The 15140-nt window shown below is 47.8% G+C and overlaps 2 protein-coding genes across 4 annotated transcripts; one reads left to right on the top strand and one right to left on the bottom strand.

Moving 5' to 3' along the window:
- The first annotated feature begins 222 nt into the window (after positions 1-222).
- LOC122763905 lies at positions 223-2254 on the top strand. The gene is made up of 8 exons (XM_044018385.1): positions 223-352; positions 505-608; positions 699-971; positions 1107-1226; positions 1337-1393; positions 1487-1528; positions 1879-1941; positions 2075-2254. Exons 1-8 carry the CDS (start codon positions 223-225, stop codon positions 2252-2254), a joined length of 969 nt encoding a protein of 322 aa, XP_043874320.1.
- Positions 2255-7233: 4979 nt separating this feature from the next.
- Positions 7234-11587, bottom strand: LOC122763904 (zinc finger protein 213-like). 3 transcript variants are annotated; one of them, XM_044018383.1, is made up of 2 exons: positions 10579-11587; positions 7234-7258 (listed from the first exon to the last, which is right to left on the bottom strand). In XM_044018383.1, exon 1 carries the CDS (start codon positions 11540-11542, stop codon positions 10793-10795), a length of 750 nt encoding a protein of 249 aa, XP_043874318.1. In that variant the 5' UTR covers positions 11543-11587; the 3' UTR covers positions 7234-7258; positions 10579-10792. The 3 variants fall into 3 exon arrangements, with proteins under 3 accessions (XP_043874318.1, XP_043874319.1, XP_043874317.1); XM_044018384.1 differs by lacking the exon at positions 7234-7258 and adding an exon at positions 7322-7340; XM_044018382.1 differs by lacking the exon at positions 7234-7258 and adding an exon at positions 7564-7811.
- Between the last annotated feature and the right edge of the window lie 3553 nt (positions 11588-15140).

Raw genomic sequence — 15140 nt, 5'->3', positions numbered from 1 at the left:
GTGTTTATGTGATAATTAGAACTGGTACAGTTTGTTCTAGCTTTGGTTTAATTTGACTTAATTTAAGTTTTTACAATTTTTTTGTTCTCTCCAGTGGATTGAATCACCAGTGACATCACCAAGCAATACAGAGGAACAGGAATTGGTTTAAATTATTTTCATTAATTAGATCATTTAATACAACGGTTTTCTGTAATATACTAGTTAATTTTTTTGTGTGAGATGCCTCGTCTCAAGGGCCACAACCGTTCCAATGCGGCCAAGAAGAGGATGGAGAAGCACCTGGCTGCAGTGGTGGAGTCTGCGCCCCGGAGCTCCACCAGCTTCGTGCCACCGGCTCCCGGTCCCTCACGTATGTAGTCACCTGTTTTGTCATTAAGTGTTTTCTTTAATGTGTGTGGAAACTGCTCATGCTCATTTAAGTTTGTTTTTTTCCTTTGCATGTGTACAATGTAATTGGAAGATGTATACTTTTATTTTAATGTTGTTTCTCATTTTAACAAGGCCGAGGTACTGGTCGTCGCCACCGTGTGAGCACCTGGCCAGTTTCAACCCTGACTGGCAGGAGTCACAAAGTGGTCATCCCGGCCGAGTCACCTGACAAGAAGGTATTGTTGTTTCACAATTCACAAACACAGTGATTTGATGTGATACAAAATGATTAAAATTCTCAAAAAAAATATTTTCCATTGTTCCAGTTTGTTCTTCTTGTCAGGGATTCCCACCTGCGCGCCATCGTTGATGGCATTGTGGAGTTTCCGGACGAGTTCCTTTCCTTTGGTGCCATGTCGACGCCGGGGGCCTGTGCCAGGGAGCTGACGATTGAGTTGGTGAGTGCAGTCCTCCCCAGAACACCTGACCTTGTCTGTGTTCTAGCCCCCAGCAACGACCTGACTGCCAGTAGGACTTTGGACGAGGCTGCAGTGGACTTCGAGAAGCTCCTCACCAGTGCCTTGTCCCGGTGGCCGAAGGCAAGATTATTTTAATATTTTCATATGTTTAAAAATGATGATATTTTTCATTACAGAGGAGGTGTTGATTTATATATCTGTCTGCTTTTTCTCAGAAGAAATTGTCACTCAAAGTCTTTCTTTTTGTTACACAAGGAGTGTTCCATCCCTCTCACGCCTGTCTGGTTCAGCCCACCTATCCTGGAGGCGATGGACCACATCCGTCTGGGCAATCTTGACTGGGGGGAGCCCACTACCTCTACCAAGGGACCATCGGTAATGTGCATGCAAATTGTATTAATTGGCTGATGATTTCATTTTGAACAAGACAGCTGAAATTATCCAACGTTGTTGCGTTCAAAGCATTATTATTTTCTTCCTTTTAGGGGGTGAAGCGTCGTAGGAGCACTCCTGCTCCAAAGAAGAGCCGTGGGAACCAGGAGGTCTGACAAGTTCTATTTTTTTTTCTAGTGTTGGGCAATAAAGTGTGGAAAGACATGCAGTTAATTTGTTTGCTTTGTTTTTTTTTTTCTAAGGTCGAGCTGGAGGAGTGGCCCGCACTTCGCAGGGCTGTGGCGGTAAGGGCACTTTGTGTTAAATTTATGAATAGAGCCTGCAACACCTTTTATTACTTTTAAATTTCAAACTAAGTAAAACCTTTTCTTTTGCTTGCTGATAAATAGTAATCAGTAATTCGATTGTAGTTGTTTAAGTGTGAAGAAGGTACAGTATTTGCTGAGTAGTTTTTCTTCATTATTGCTCTTGAATAAGTTAAAACGAAGTTCACTTTTTTGGTAGAAGTTGATATTCACTTGAATATGCCAATTTCTGTGTGGATATAAGATAAGATATTCCTTTCTATTTGATTCACTGAAAAGTAACAGTGTGTTTACAATGTGTAACAACTTTGATCTGTTTTTTTCATCAGGAGGTCCCTGTGGAGCGGCTACGCAGGCGCATCGGATCCCAGAGGAGACGTACCCGGCAGCAGGTTTGTATTTTTTTATTATGCTTTTATAAGTAATTGTTTGTGTTGATATTGCTAAAACATTGTGGCAGTTGTAACATAGGGATCAAGTTTATGTGAAGTATTTTTTTAATATAACATTCATTTTGATTTGTAGGAGGGGGCAGCTGCAGATGTCGTGGAGGTGATGACTGGACCATCACCTGCCAGTCCTGTGACCACCGAGGACCTTCCCTGCTCTGCTCTGCACAGCTCCCCAGACTCCAGGCCACAGTGGTTTCTGATGCAGAAAGTGATGTTGCAATTTCGTTTGGGTGGTCTGATAGTTTGCCGGTAACTTTTGATGCAGGGTCTGTTAGTTCAGCTGTAGAGGAGGTCACAGTGGTCTCTGATACAGACAGTGAGGTTGCCATTTCTTTTGGGTGCTCTGATACTTTTCCGTTAACTTTTGGTGTGAGTTTTTTGAGGGGATCCTTTCATCAGGGGCACCGGCGCTTTAAATATGGAGGTGTGCAGTTTATGGCAGTAAGTTTGGCTGCCATGGCGATGCATAAGACCAAGAGTGTGTTTTCTTGGCAAACTCGCGATCTGGACAATGCTGTAATTTCTGGTGACAAGATCTACACATCTTTGCGTGATAGTAACTCGATTTGTGGCGGGCACTCTATGCCGTGTATTCCAGAGTTACCAAAGCAGTTAGATAGAGATGGCCATAGTTATGAGTTTCAGTATGGTGACTTTGTGACTGGAGATGTCAATGTGGTTGAGGGAGAGCTTATTGAGGCATGTGTGCTCACAACTCTGAGGGACGGTTTGGAAAAGATGTGTATGGAATATGACACATGCTTTTTCACATTGTCCTCCAGTACTTGTGGGATTATTAAGGAAGGAGAACGGTTTGCTGTAGTTGACTGTCATCCACGCAGTGCAGATGGGATGGTGGATGTCAAAGGGAAGAGTGTTGTTGTGTTTTTGAGTAGTCTTGAACACACAGCATTTCAGTTGTTTTGCTGCAGGATTCAGAGGGACACAGAAGTTGTTTGAGATTGCTGGTGTTCGTGTCACTCTGAAAGTAGATAGTGGTCTTAGCATAGATGATAGTTGCAAAGATGATGGTGGTGCTAGCCAGTCATCTTCAGGTAAGAGAGTCAGTCGGATTGGTGCAAAGCGTAAGGTTCCAATCTCTACACGTAGTTCAAAGAGGGTTGTAAGGAGTGATCCAGGTTGTCCAGATTTAGCATTTGTTAGTGAGGTTACAGTCAAGGAGTTAGTGTTTAACCCTCTTTGTAATGATGTAGCTCAAACTATATGTGATAAGTTAAATGTTGAGTCGGAAAAGGTTGATGTTGTCTCTCCAAAAGTTGGTGTGTTGGGGGCTCCGTGTAAAAGGGACACAATAGTTGGCGATGGTAACTGTTTCTTTAGATCAGTCAGTCAAGCTGTGTGTGGTTCACAGAAGTATCATAGGAAAATTAGATTAGCTGTAGTCAAGCAATTAGAAGGTAACACTGTAGCTTATGGTGGCATTTTGAGAAGTGAGTTCTCTTCAGTGTCAGAATATGTCAGTAAGTCAAGGATGCGTTACGTTGGCAGTTGGGCGACAGAGGTTGAGATTCAAGCAGCAGCAGATTGTTTAGGAGTTTCCATTTTTACTTATATTGGTGATCGATGGCTTGAATATAGTTGGAGGAATAGGCAGTTGTCAAGTCAGGCAGTGTACTTAGAAAATGTCAATGGTAATCACTATGAGACTGTTGTTTGTGTTCATCAGCCACAGACACAGTCTTGTTATGGTTACTGCAAAGTAGATGAGGCTACAATCTTCGACAGCACATTAAAGTAGAGGCACAGGGAAGAGCCACAAATATAAACTATTGTTTTTCGAAGTATTTGAAAACTAAACAGTTTCTCAAAAAAAAAATTAAATATAGAGAAGATATGTTAGAGAAGCTTAAACGTAAGAAAAGGAGTGAAGTTAGATATCATGCAGATGTAATGGCTAGATACAAAAGTAAGCAGAGCAGCAAGATGACAGATATAAAGAGAAAAAGATTGAAATGAGTAAAAGTAAATACAGGTTAGATGTGAGGCATAAAGACAAAGTCAAAGAGATGAGTAAAAGTAAGTATAAGTTAGATGTCAAGCATAAAGACAAAGTCAAAGAGATGAATAAAAGTAAGTATAAGTTAGATGTCAAGCATAAAGACAAAGTCAAAGAGATGAGTAAAAGTAAGTATAAGTTAGATGTCAAGCATAAAGACAAAGTCAAAGAGTTGAGTAAAAGGAAATATTGTCTAGATCAAACTCACAGACAGAGAGTAAAGACCACAAGTACAACCAAGTATCATAGTAATGCAGTGTTTCAGAAAAGTGTTAAGGCAGGTAACAAAGTGAAAAAGCAGCAATTAAAAGAAAAGAAAGCAGATTTTGATTTTGTGATTGAGCAATTTTTGTCTAAAGTTAATGATGGGCCAGATTTTGTGTGTTGTGTTTGTCAAAGGTTGTTGTTTAGACACTAGGTTTTGAGCTATAAAAAGAGTCAGTATAATAAGAGTGCAGACATGGCGTTAATTGCGGAGAAATGTATTTCAGAGGAGTATTTACACACTTGTAATGAGAACTGTGTAAGTCCATGTCAGTTGTTAGAGTCACCTAGAGGTCAGTTGTGGATTTGTTGCACTTGTCATGATAAGATTAATAGGAAGAAGACTCCTCCTGAGTGTGTTGTCCATAATCTAGGTGTACATCCTGTTTCTCCTGAATTGGCTTGTTTGAATAATTTAGAGCAGCATTTGATTGCTTTGCATATCCCATTTATGAAAGTGTTGGCAAAGGAGGGCAAAATGGTGTTCATGGACCGGTGACATGTGTTCCAGCAAATATTGTGGAGACCAATAATTTGTTACCTCGTTCCAATATGGAAGGATCTTTGTTGCGCGTTAAATTGAAGCGTAAGCTGACGTATAAAGGACATTATGAGTATCAGTTTGTTGACACTATGCGCGTAAGGCAGGCTTTGCGGTATTTAAAACAGAATAACATGTACTATGAAGATGTCGATTTTAATGAAGAGTGGTTGAATGAGTTTTGTAGGGAACAGGAAAATGACAGTGTAGTACAGGAAAGTGATGGTAATGTAGAAAATGGTGAAACATCTGCTGAGGTGGATGAAGGTGAGGATGAGCTGTTGCATGACAGGCAGCAACATTGTATGTTTCAGGACACTTGTCTTATGCCTGTAGATATTGGTCAGGAAGCACTCGATCAGTATTTTGAGGATGTATTGAATCTGGCTCCAGCAGAAGGTAAGAGTCCTGTGAAGTTGCTTTCTAATCATGAGAATGAGGCTAAATGTTTTCCAGTGTTGTTTCCACACGGACATTCTGTGTTTCATGACAATAGAGAGCATCGTTTAACATTGTCACGTTATCTTAATAATCGGATTCTCCATGCTGATGGTAGGTTTGCACAGAATGTGGAATATATTTTTTTTGCACAGTACATGTCAGAGTTGGAGCAGGTTGTATCGAATGTGTCCATATCTTTGAGGAAAGGCAAAGGAAGTCAGGTTTGTAAGAGAGTTAGAGATGTAGTGAATAATGAGGAGTCTTTAAGGAAGTTGTTAGAGTTTGATGATGGTTATCGTTTCCTTAAGCCTATTAGAGGCACTCCTTCATCTTGGCAGGCAGCGCAGCGTGATCTACTTGCTTGTGTGCGTCAGCTTGGTGTTCCCACTTGGTTTTGTTCGTTTTCTGCGGCAGACATGCGCTGGACTAATTTACTTGGTAGTATTTTGAAACAGGAAGGAAGAGAACAGACAGCTGAGGAGTTGGAGTGGGCAGACAGGTGTGAGTTGTTGCGTCGTAATCCAGTCACTGCGGCGAGAATGTTTGATTTTCGGTGGCATTGTTTTTTGAAGGAGGTCCTTATGTCTCCTTCAAACCCTATTGGCAAAATCAAGGACTATTTTTATCGTGTTGAATTTCAGCAGCGTGGGTCTCCACATGTTCATTGCCTGTTTTGGGTCGAGAATGCCCCCTTAATTGACAAAAACACAGATAAAGAGGTAGTTGATTTTATTGACAGATATGTTACATGTGAACTACCCTCTGATGATGACTCATTATTGGACATTGTGTCATCTGTGCAGATGCATTCAAAGCGCCACTCTAAAACGTGTAAAAAGAACAATACAGTCTGTCGGTTTAATTTTCCGAGGCCAGCATCTGCACAAACATTTGTTAGTCGTGTTAAAGTAGATGAGGAGATAGTTGTGTGTAAATGTGAAAAAAGGGATCCGACAGAGACTTTGTGTCTCAAATGTAAAGAGCGTGATTTTGCAGAACGAAAGGGTTGTAAAGTAAGGGCCCATGAAATTTTGGAAAACATTAAGAAGGCACTTTCAGATGAAAACCAGAGTTTTGATACAGTGGAGCAGTTGTTTGAAAGTTTAAATATAACTCAGGAAGCATTTGAAGATGCATACTGTCGGACTACTCGGGGTACAAAAGTTGTGTTAAAGAGGCAGGTGAAAGAGGTTTGGGTTAACCAGTATAGAAAGCAACTTTTAAAATGTTGGAATGCAAACCTGGACATCCAGTTTGTGGTGGATGCTTATGCATGTGTGGTGTATATTATTTCGTACATTTCTAAGGCAGAAAAGGAAATGGGTTTGTTGTTGGCAAATGCACAAAAGGAAGCAGCTAAGGATGGAAATGTTAGTGCAAAAGAGGCATTGAAGAAACTAGGTGGTGTTTATTTGCATAATAGGGATGTGTGTGCTCAGGAAGCAGTGTATAGGTTGACCAACATGCATCTAAAGGAGTGTTCTTGGAAGGTCATGTTTGTACCAACAGGGAACAATGTAGTTAAGATGAGTTTGCCTTTGAATGTGTTAAAACAAAGGGCAACTACAGATGACATAAACACTGATGAGATGTGGATGACGAGTTTAGTTGACAGGTATAAGAACAGGCCCAATGATAGCACGTTTAATGACATGTGTATTGCAGTGTTTGCGTTGGAATATCGTGTTTTGAGCAAAAATGAAAACTGTAAAACTAAGATTGAGTTGAAAAATAATTGTGGTTTTGTTACAAAGAGAGTCAGAACACAACCTGCTGTTGTGCGTTATGCTCGGTTTTCCGAAACAAAAAGTCCTGAATTGTTTCATCAGAGTAGATTGCAGTTGTTCATGCCGTATCGTGTTGATGATCAGTTAAAACCGGAGGATTTTAACTGATCTCTCCTGCGCTGCGCTGCCCTGACTCTCTGTGTCTCGGTGTCTCTGTGTCTCTCCGTCTCTCTCTCTCTCTGTGTGTCCGTGTGAGGACCCAGCCTACTGCAAGAGACCAGAACCAGGTTACAAACATGCTTATATAGCTGACTAATTACCTGATTCTGTCCAGCTGTCTGATCACCGGCTGAGCCACTCCTTCCTTTCCTCCAGCAGCCGCCGCTCTAACCAAGCCCCACTGCCACATACCCCCACCGCCCGACTTAGGCCGGGACCCCGCCGGCCGCAAGCCCACTCCCCCCCCCTCCGCAGAGCGAGAGAGAAAGTCGGCCACGGCCATGCGGTTCCCCGGCCTATGGATCACCTTGAACTGGAAAGGCTGTAAAGCCAGATACCAGCGAGTTATCCGCGCGTTGGCATCTTTCATGCGGTGGAGCCATTGGAGCGGGGCATGGTCCGACCAGAGGGTGAATGGGCGCCCCAGGAGATAGTAGCGGAGGGCACCGACCGCCCACCGTATGGCGAGGCACTCTTTCTCCACCGTACTGTAGCTCACCTCCCGCTGAGCTAGCTTCCGGCTAATGTACAGTACGGGGCGGTCGACCCCCTCCACCTCCTGGGACAAAACGGCCCCCAGCCCGCTGTTCGAGGCGTCGGTCTGCAGGATGAAAGGGAGAGAAAAGTTAGGTGTGTATAAAAGTGGCTCCCCACAGAGGGCTTGCTTAACCCTCTCAAACGCCAGCTGACACGGCTCCGTCCACTGGACCGGATCTGAGGCACCTTTTGGGGTCAGGTCGGTTAGGGGGCTGGTCAGCTCCGAGAAGGCCGGGATGAACCTCCTATAGTAACCGGCCAGCCCCAGAAACCTCCTAACCTCTTTTTTGGTCTTGGGTCTTGGGCAGGCTGCAACCGCTGCGGTCTTTTGTATCTGTGGCCGCACCTGCCCTCCCCCCAAGTGGTACCCCAAATACCGTACCTCCCTCCGTCCAACTGCACACTTCCCTGGATTGGCCGTGAGCCCCGCCCTCCTCAGGGACTCCAGCACTGCTCCCACCTGCTGCATATGCTGCTCCCAGGTCTCACTATGAATGATGACATCATCCAAGTAGGCCGCAGCATATGCAGAGTGAGGCCGCAGCACCCGGTCCATGAGGCGCTGGAACGTGGCTGGGGCCCCGAACAACCCAAACGGAAGCGTTACAAATTGGTACAAACCATACGGAGTGGAGAAGGCCTTTTCCCCCTGGACTCTAGCGACAAGGGAATCTGCCAGTAGCCCTTGGTCAAATCCAGTGTCGTAAAAAAGCGAGCCGTGCCCAGCCGATCCAGGAGTTCGTCGACCCGGGGCATTGGATAGGCATTGAATTTGGACACCTCGTTGACTCTACGGTAGTCCACACAGAACCGTATTGACCCATCAGACTTGCGAACAAGAACAATGGGGCAACACCAGTCACTGTTGGACTCTTCTATTACTCCCATCTCTAACATAGCCTGAAGTTCTGCCTGAACAGTTTTCCTCTTATGTTCCGGCAGGCGATAGGGTCGTGAACGCACTGTCACACCCGGGGAAGTTTCTATGTGGTGGTGTATGAGGTTTGTGCGTCAAGGCAGGGGAGAGAACACGTCGGCAAACTGCCGCTGCAACGAGGCCACGTCTGCTCTCTGGCCCGGCGAGAGATGATCGTCAACGGGGACCGGCGCCGACCTGTTTAATTTATTCACCTCCGGTCCCAGCTCATCTCTCTCAATCACCGTGGTGGCCAGAGAAACAGACGCCACCTCCCTCCAGGCTTTGAGGAGGTTAAGGTGGTAAATCTGTGTTGCTCCACCCCTGTCAGAACGCACAACCTCATAGTCAACATCCCCCACTCGTCGTGTGACCACAAAGGGCCCTTGCCACTTGGCGAGTAATTTGGAGCTAGACGATGGTAGCAATAGAAGCACTTTATCTCCCGGTGAAAACTGTCTAAGTTTAGCCCCTCTGTTGTACAGCCGCTGTTGACGTTCCTGGGCCTGAAGCAAATTCTGCCGTGATAACTGACCCAGTGAATGGAGTTTTGCTCGCAGGTCCAGTACGTGCTGTACCTCATTTTTACTGGTGCTTGGACCCGCCTCCCAGTTTTCCTTAACCAGGTCCAAGACACCCCGAGGTTTCCTGCCGAACAGGAGTTCAAAGGGCGAAAAACCCGTGGAGGCCTGGGGCACCTCCCGCACTGCAAACAACAGAGGGTCCAACCATTTATCCCAATTACGACTATCCTCGTGTACGAACTTACGAATCATGTTCTTTAGCGTTTTGTTAAACCGCTCCACCAGGCCATCAGTCTGGGGATGGTACACACTAGTCCGGATTGAGCGGACACCCAGTAATTTGTATAGCTCGCGTAGTGTACGTGACATAAACGATGTGCCCTGGTCAGTCAGGATCTCTTTCGGGATCCCAACTCGGGAGATGACCTGAAACAGTGCCTGTGCAACACTCTTCGCCGAGATGTTGCGCAAGGGTACTGCCTCGGGATATCGTGTTGCATAGTCCACTAGAACTAACACAAAGCGATATCCCCGTGCGCTCCGGTCTAATGGCCCGATGAGGTCCATGGCAAGCCTATCAAAAGGGACCTCCATTAATGGTAATGGGCGCAAGGGCGCTTTTGGGGTGGCCGGAGGGTTGACTAATTGACATTCGCGGCAGGATGCACACCACCGACTTACATCCGCCCGAATGCCCGGCCAGTAAAATCGGGCCATGATCCGGTTCAGTGTCTTATCATATCCGAGGTGACCCGCCATGGGGTTGTGGTGAGCCGCCTGGAAAATCGTTTCTCGGCGGCTTTTTGGGACTAACAACTGGGAGAGCTCTTCCCCTGTTCGAGCGTCACGACTCACTCTGTATAAACGGTCTTTAACGACAACAAAGTAGGGGTGAGAGAGTGCTGTGTTAGGGTGAACCGGACAACCATCAATTTCCATCACTTGGTCAAAGGCGTGGCGGAGGGTCTCATCCCGAGACTGTGCTAGGGGAAAATCTTCCATGGGCGCCATCTGTGCCCCCCCCCAGCAGCGTCGGGATGCGGCACCTCCGCCTCACCACTAAGGACAGCACATAACTCACATTTCCCTGACTTACGTGACCGCACCCTCATGGTTTCCCCTGCTAAGCTCGTAAACCCCGGCCAGTTTGTTCCCAAAATTAGAGGGTGCGTGAGGCGAGTACTAACTCCAGCCTTTACTCTATGTTTTTTCCCTTTAAAACAAATTTCCAGGGCCACCACCGGATAATCGTGAATATCCCCATGCACACACCTCACCCTCACCCACGATGCCTCTAACAATGCCCCCGGTCGAACCAAGCGCTGATGGATCATGGTCTGTTCACAACCAGAATCCAGCAGAGCTTGATGTGTACCCCCTTGTATACATACCGGTATACGGTACGTCCCTTCCGAACCGGGGGAGGGGGCCGGCGGCCCGGCAACCCGAACCACTTGCCCCACTTCCATGAGCGGGCACTCCGCTCTGATGTGGCCGGGCTGCCCACACCGCCAGCACACCTGCCCTGGCGTCTGAGGAGCCCCCCGGGGTGCCAGGTGATCAGACACGTAGGCTGGGCCCTGAGGGAAAGACGGCAGAGGGTAATTAGACGACCGGAGCGATGCATGCTCCGGCTGTGTGTGTGTGTGTGTGTGTGCTTGGGTGTGGTGTAGGAGCCGATGCCGCTGGGAACCTCCTCCTCGGGGCTGGAGTGGGACGGCTGGCAGGGATCGTCGCTGGCCTGGTCTCCTCCCTCATGCTCCGCCGGGGAAGAGAGAGATGGTCCTCCGCGAGGACGATCGCTGCCTCGATGTTGGCCGGGCGGTGGCACTGGACCCAATTGGCTGTGGACGATGGTAACCCAGCGATGAACTGCTCCAGCGCCACCTGTCCAACGACGTCCTCAGCGGAGTGGGTCCCCGGCTGGAGCCAGCGCCACGCTGCGTCCATGAGCTGCTGCGCGTATGCAAAGGGGCGCCCGGCTTCTTCAAAGGAGAGCCCCCTGAACCGCCGCCGGTGTCCCTCCGACGTACTGCCCAGCCGGTCCAGGATGACTCTCCTCAGCTGTGTGTAGTCGTGGCGCGCCGCCGCCGGCAGGCTGTGCGCGGCCAGCTGCGCCACGCCAGTGAGCAGGGGAAGAAGCCGAAGCGCTCTCTCCTCCTCCGGCCACCCACACGCCTCCGCCGTGCCCTCGAAGATGTCCAGGTATGCCTCCGGGTCATCTTCCGCGGTCATCCGCTGCAGGGCGACGGGCGGAGACCGTCCTCGACCGGGCTCCGGGTCGGCGCCGTGGGCAGCCGGGCGTTGCAGCAGCTCCCGCAGGAGAGCACGATCGTCCCGCTGTGACGCCGCCATGTCCGCGAGGAGCTGGGACTGCTGCTGCTGCAGCGTGGTGGTGCTCTCCTGCATTGCAGCGAGGTGCTGAAGGGCCAGCGACAGCGGAGATTGTCCTTCCATGTGTCCCTATTCAGGTGCCACTGTGAGCTTTTCCCACTCACTGGGGTTCGGGAAGGACGAGGAGGCGGCGTTGAGGGAGCAAATATACCGGTTTATTGTAACTGAAAATAATCAACCAAACAAAACATAAGAAGTCAGCTGTGGCTGGTCTGTCAGCGCTCTCCTGCGCTGCGCTGCCCTGACTCTCTGTGTCTCGGTGTCTCTGTGTCTCTCCGTCTCTCTCTCTCTCTCTGTGTGTCCGTGTGAGGACCCAGCCTACTGCAAGAGACCAGAACCAGGTTACAAACATGCTTATATAGCTGACTAATTACCTGATTCTGTCCAGCTGTCTGATCACCGGCTGAGCCACTCCTTCCTTTCCTCCAGCAGCCGCCGCTCTAACCAAGCCCCACTGCCACACTCGTGAACAGGTACAACATTTAGAGAAAAGGAATAATGTAATGTGTAGGAGTGATGGTTTGTCTTTGATTAGATCTTTGAACGATACACAGATGCGGGTGTTTTATCAGATTCGCCAAAATCGCCAAAAAATGGCCAATCAACCCAAGATGGCGGACTTCCTGTTGGGTTTGGATCATGGTCATAATGTAATTTTTTCTTCATCCCGACCTTCTACACATGTGTACCGATTTTCGTGCATGTGCGATAATTGTGTTGTTCATGGTGAATTTTGACAGGTCGCTTTGCACGTTTTGGCCCCTCCCACATTCAATTTTTGACGCACATTCCCCAAACCTTTTTCTGTGAGTTTTGGGGTATGGGAAAGGCCTCAAAAAGGCAATTCATTTGGGGGAATAATAAGAATAATAATAATAATCTTTCCAGTTTCAAGAGGGTTCTTGCAACCTTGTTGCTCGAACCCTAATAATGATCATCGAAATGTGTTTATTGTGTTTAGTTATGTTTGTTTGGTGCGCATTGGGTGTTTTTTTTAATGTGTTTAGTGGGTTTTTCGTCAAGTTTTGTCGAGGTGCCATAAAGACGCGTCAATTAAGTGCATGTTTTTTTTTCTTTTTCATCCTTTACTTTTTCAGATGACAAAGCCTAAGAAGCAGGGCGAGTGCCCTATTTGTGGGAAGGTTGATCCCCCCACCCCCCCTCCTCCTTCCTCCCTTCTACCAATTCACTTTGTCAACTACTTCACAAAAAAGGTAGATGACATTCGCTCTTCTTTCTCAACCCCACCTCCTGATCTCACCACTCTACCAACCACACATTCAGCTCCTTCTCTATCCTCTTTCTCCCCTCTATCTCAGGATCAAGTTCTTTCCCTAATAACCTCTGCCCGCCCCACCTCCTGCCCCCTTGACCCTATCCCCTCTCACCTTCTTCAGTCAATTGCTTCTGATCTTCTTCCTTTCCTCACCCACCTCATTAACACATCTCTGTCATCTGGTTGCTTTCCGGACTCTCTTAAAGAGGCCAGAGTGACCCCCCTCCTTAAAAAACCCACCCTTGACCCGTCTGAAGTAAATAACTACAGACCTGTCTCTCTTCTTCCTTTTCTCTCCAAAACTCTGGAGCGCACTATCTTTAATCAACTCTCCTCCTACCTTCACCGGAACAACCTTCTTGATCCTCTTCAGTCTGGTTTTAAAGCAGGTCACTCGACCGAAACTGCACTTCTTGCTGTCACTGAGCAACTCCACACTGCCAGGGCTGCCTCTCTCTCCTCTGTGCTCATCCTCTTGGACCTTTCTGCAGCGTTTGACACAGTTAACCACCAGATCCTGACTTCCTCCCTTCAAGAACTAGGTGTCTCAGGCTCTGCACTTACCCTACTCTCGTCCTATCTTCAAAACCGAACATACAGAGTAACCTGGAGAGGATCCGTGTCGGAACCCTGTCCTCTAGCTACTGGGGTCCCTCAGGGTTCTGTCTTGGGCCCTCTCCTCTTCTCTCTATACACCAACTCTCTTGGTTCGGTTATTCGCTCTCATGGTTTTTCCTATCACAGCTACGCCGATGACACCCAACTCATTCTCTCTTTTCCCAGCTCCGACACACAGGTAGCAGAACGGATCACCGCTTGTCTGACTGACATCTCTCAGTGGATGTCTGACCATCACCTGAAACTCAATCTTGACAAGACTGAATTTCTTTTTCTCCCAGGAAAGGGCTCTCCCACCACAGATCTAACCATCACCCTCGACAACTCTGTGGTAACTCCTTCTCACACCGCAAGGAACCTGGGTGTGACACTTGACGACCATCTCTCCCTCACTGCCAACATTGCTGCAACAGCTAGATCTTGCAGATACATGTTGCACAACATCCGAAGGATTCGGCCTCTTCTAACCCAGAAGGCGGCACAGGTTCTGGTCCAGGCTCTTGTCATCTCACGCTTGGATTACTGCAACTCCCTCCTGGCTGGTCTTCCTGCATGCGCCATACGACCTCTGCAACTCATCCAGAATGCAGCAGCTCGACTGGTCTTCAACTTACCAAAATTCTCCCACACTACACCCCTCCTCCGCTCCCTTCACTGGCTTCCTGTAGCTGCTCGCATCCGCTTCAAGACTCTAGTGCTTGCGTTCCATGCTACAAACGGATCCGGTCCAGCCTACATCCAGGACATGATCAAAACCTACACCCCAGCCCGCCCACTCCGCTCTGCATCGACAAACCGGCTCGCTGCCCCCTCACTGAGAGGATCGCAGAGGCACTCGCAGAACTCGAGACTGTTCACTGTCCTCGCTCCCAAATGGTGGAACGATCTCCCCATCGACATCCGGACAGCTGAAAGCCTCCACATCTTCCGACGCCGACTAAAAACACATTTCTTCCGACTCTACCTCGACTAAGACGAAAAAACAAACAAAAAAAAAAAACTTGTACATCGCACTTATGACTAGCACTTAATTGTTTGTTCTACTTGAAGCTCTTACTTACTTCTAGCTCTTATATGTACCCAAATGTTTAAATGCACTTTTGTAAGTCGCTTTGGATAAAAGCGTCTGCTAAATGACATGTAATGTAATGTAAAAAGGTTCTCGTGTCGGTGGCCAAGCACCTACGGCTCAGCCACAATTTGGTTAACCCAAAGGAGAGGGCCATCATTAACAACCTGGCAACAGGGAGGACCCGAGTGCCACCGGGGCCCTGCCCTGTCCCTCTGTGTGCGCCTTACATGTTGAATCTGGAAAAGCACATCAGGGCCCACAAGGACCTAACTGCTGGCCGGATTCAGGCGGAACTTCAGTCGATTAAGCGGCGCACGGCCCTTAAATTGCTGGCCGATTTGAGGGCCAGTAATCCCAGACCTCCGATGGTGTCCTTACTGGACATCTCGGATGCAGAAGAGGACCCAGAGGAGGGGGTGTCTGGCCTTTGCAGGAATCGAACGTGCATGAATGCAAGGGCAAGGGTCAGAGAGCTCGAGAGGAAGCTGGACGAGGCGACCACGTCTCAATGCTGACCTCACTGTGAGTGAATGAAAAAAACATAGCAATTATAGATTCTATCCATGTTTAATTTCTTTGAATAATGCAATCAT

The sequence above is a fragment of the Solea senegalensis genome, unplaced genomic scaffold (genome assembly GCF_019176455.1).
Source record: "Solea senegalensis isolate Sse05_10M unplaced genomic scaffold, IFAPA_SoseM_1 scf7180000017130, whole genome shotgun sequence".
NCBI classification, from domain to species: Eukaryota; Metazoa; Chordata; class Actinopteri; order Pleuronectiformes; family Soleidae; genus Solea; species Solea senegalensis.
This window is presented reverse-complemented; position numbering and strand designations above follow the sequence as displayed.

What these genes read in the sequence shown, in the direction of transcription:
- LOC122763905 (XM_044018385.1), top strand. Translation starts at nt 223, where the DNA reads ATGCCTCGTCTCAAGGGCCACAACCGTTCCAATGCGGCCAAGAAGAGG. An exon ending in CCGAGTCACCTGACAAGAAG is followed by an intron (nt 609 to 698) that starts GTATTGTTGTTT and finishes CCATTGTTCCAG; the next exon opens with TTTGTTCTTCTTGTCAGGGA. An exon ending in GGAGACGTACCCGGCAGCAG is followed by an intron (nt 1,942 to 2,074) that starts GTTTGTATTTTT and finishes TTTGATTTGTAG; the next exon opens with GAGGGGGCAGCTGCAGATGT.
- LOC122763904 (XM_044018383.1), bottom strand. Translation starts at nt 11,542, where the DNA reads ATGGCGGCGTCACAGCGGGACGATCGTGCTCTCCTGCGGGAGCTGCTG.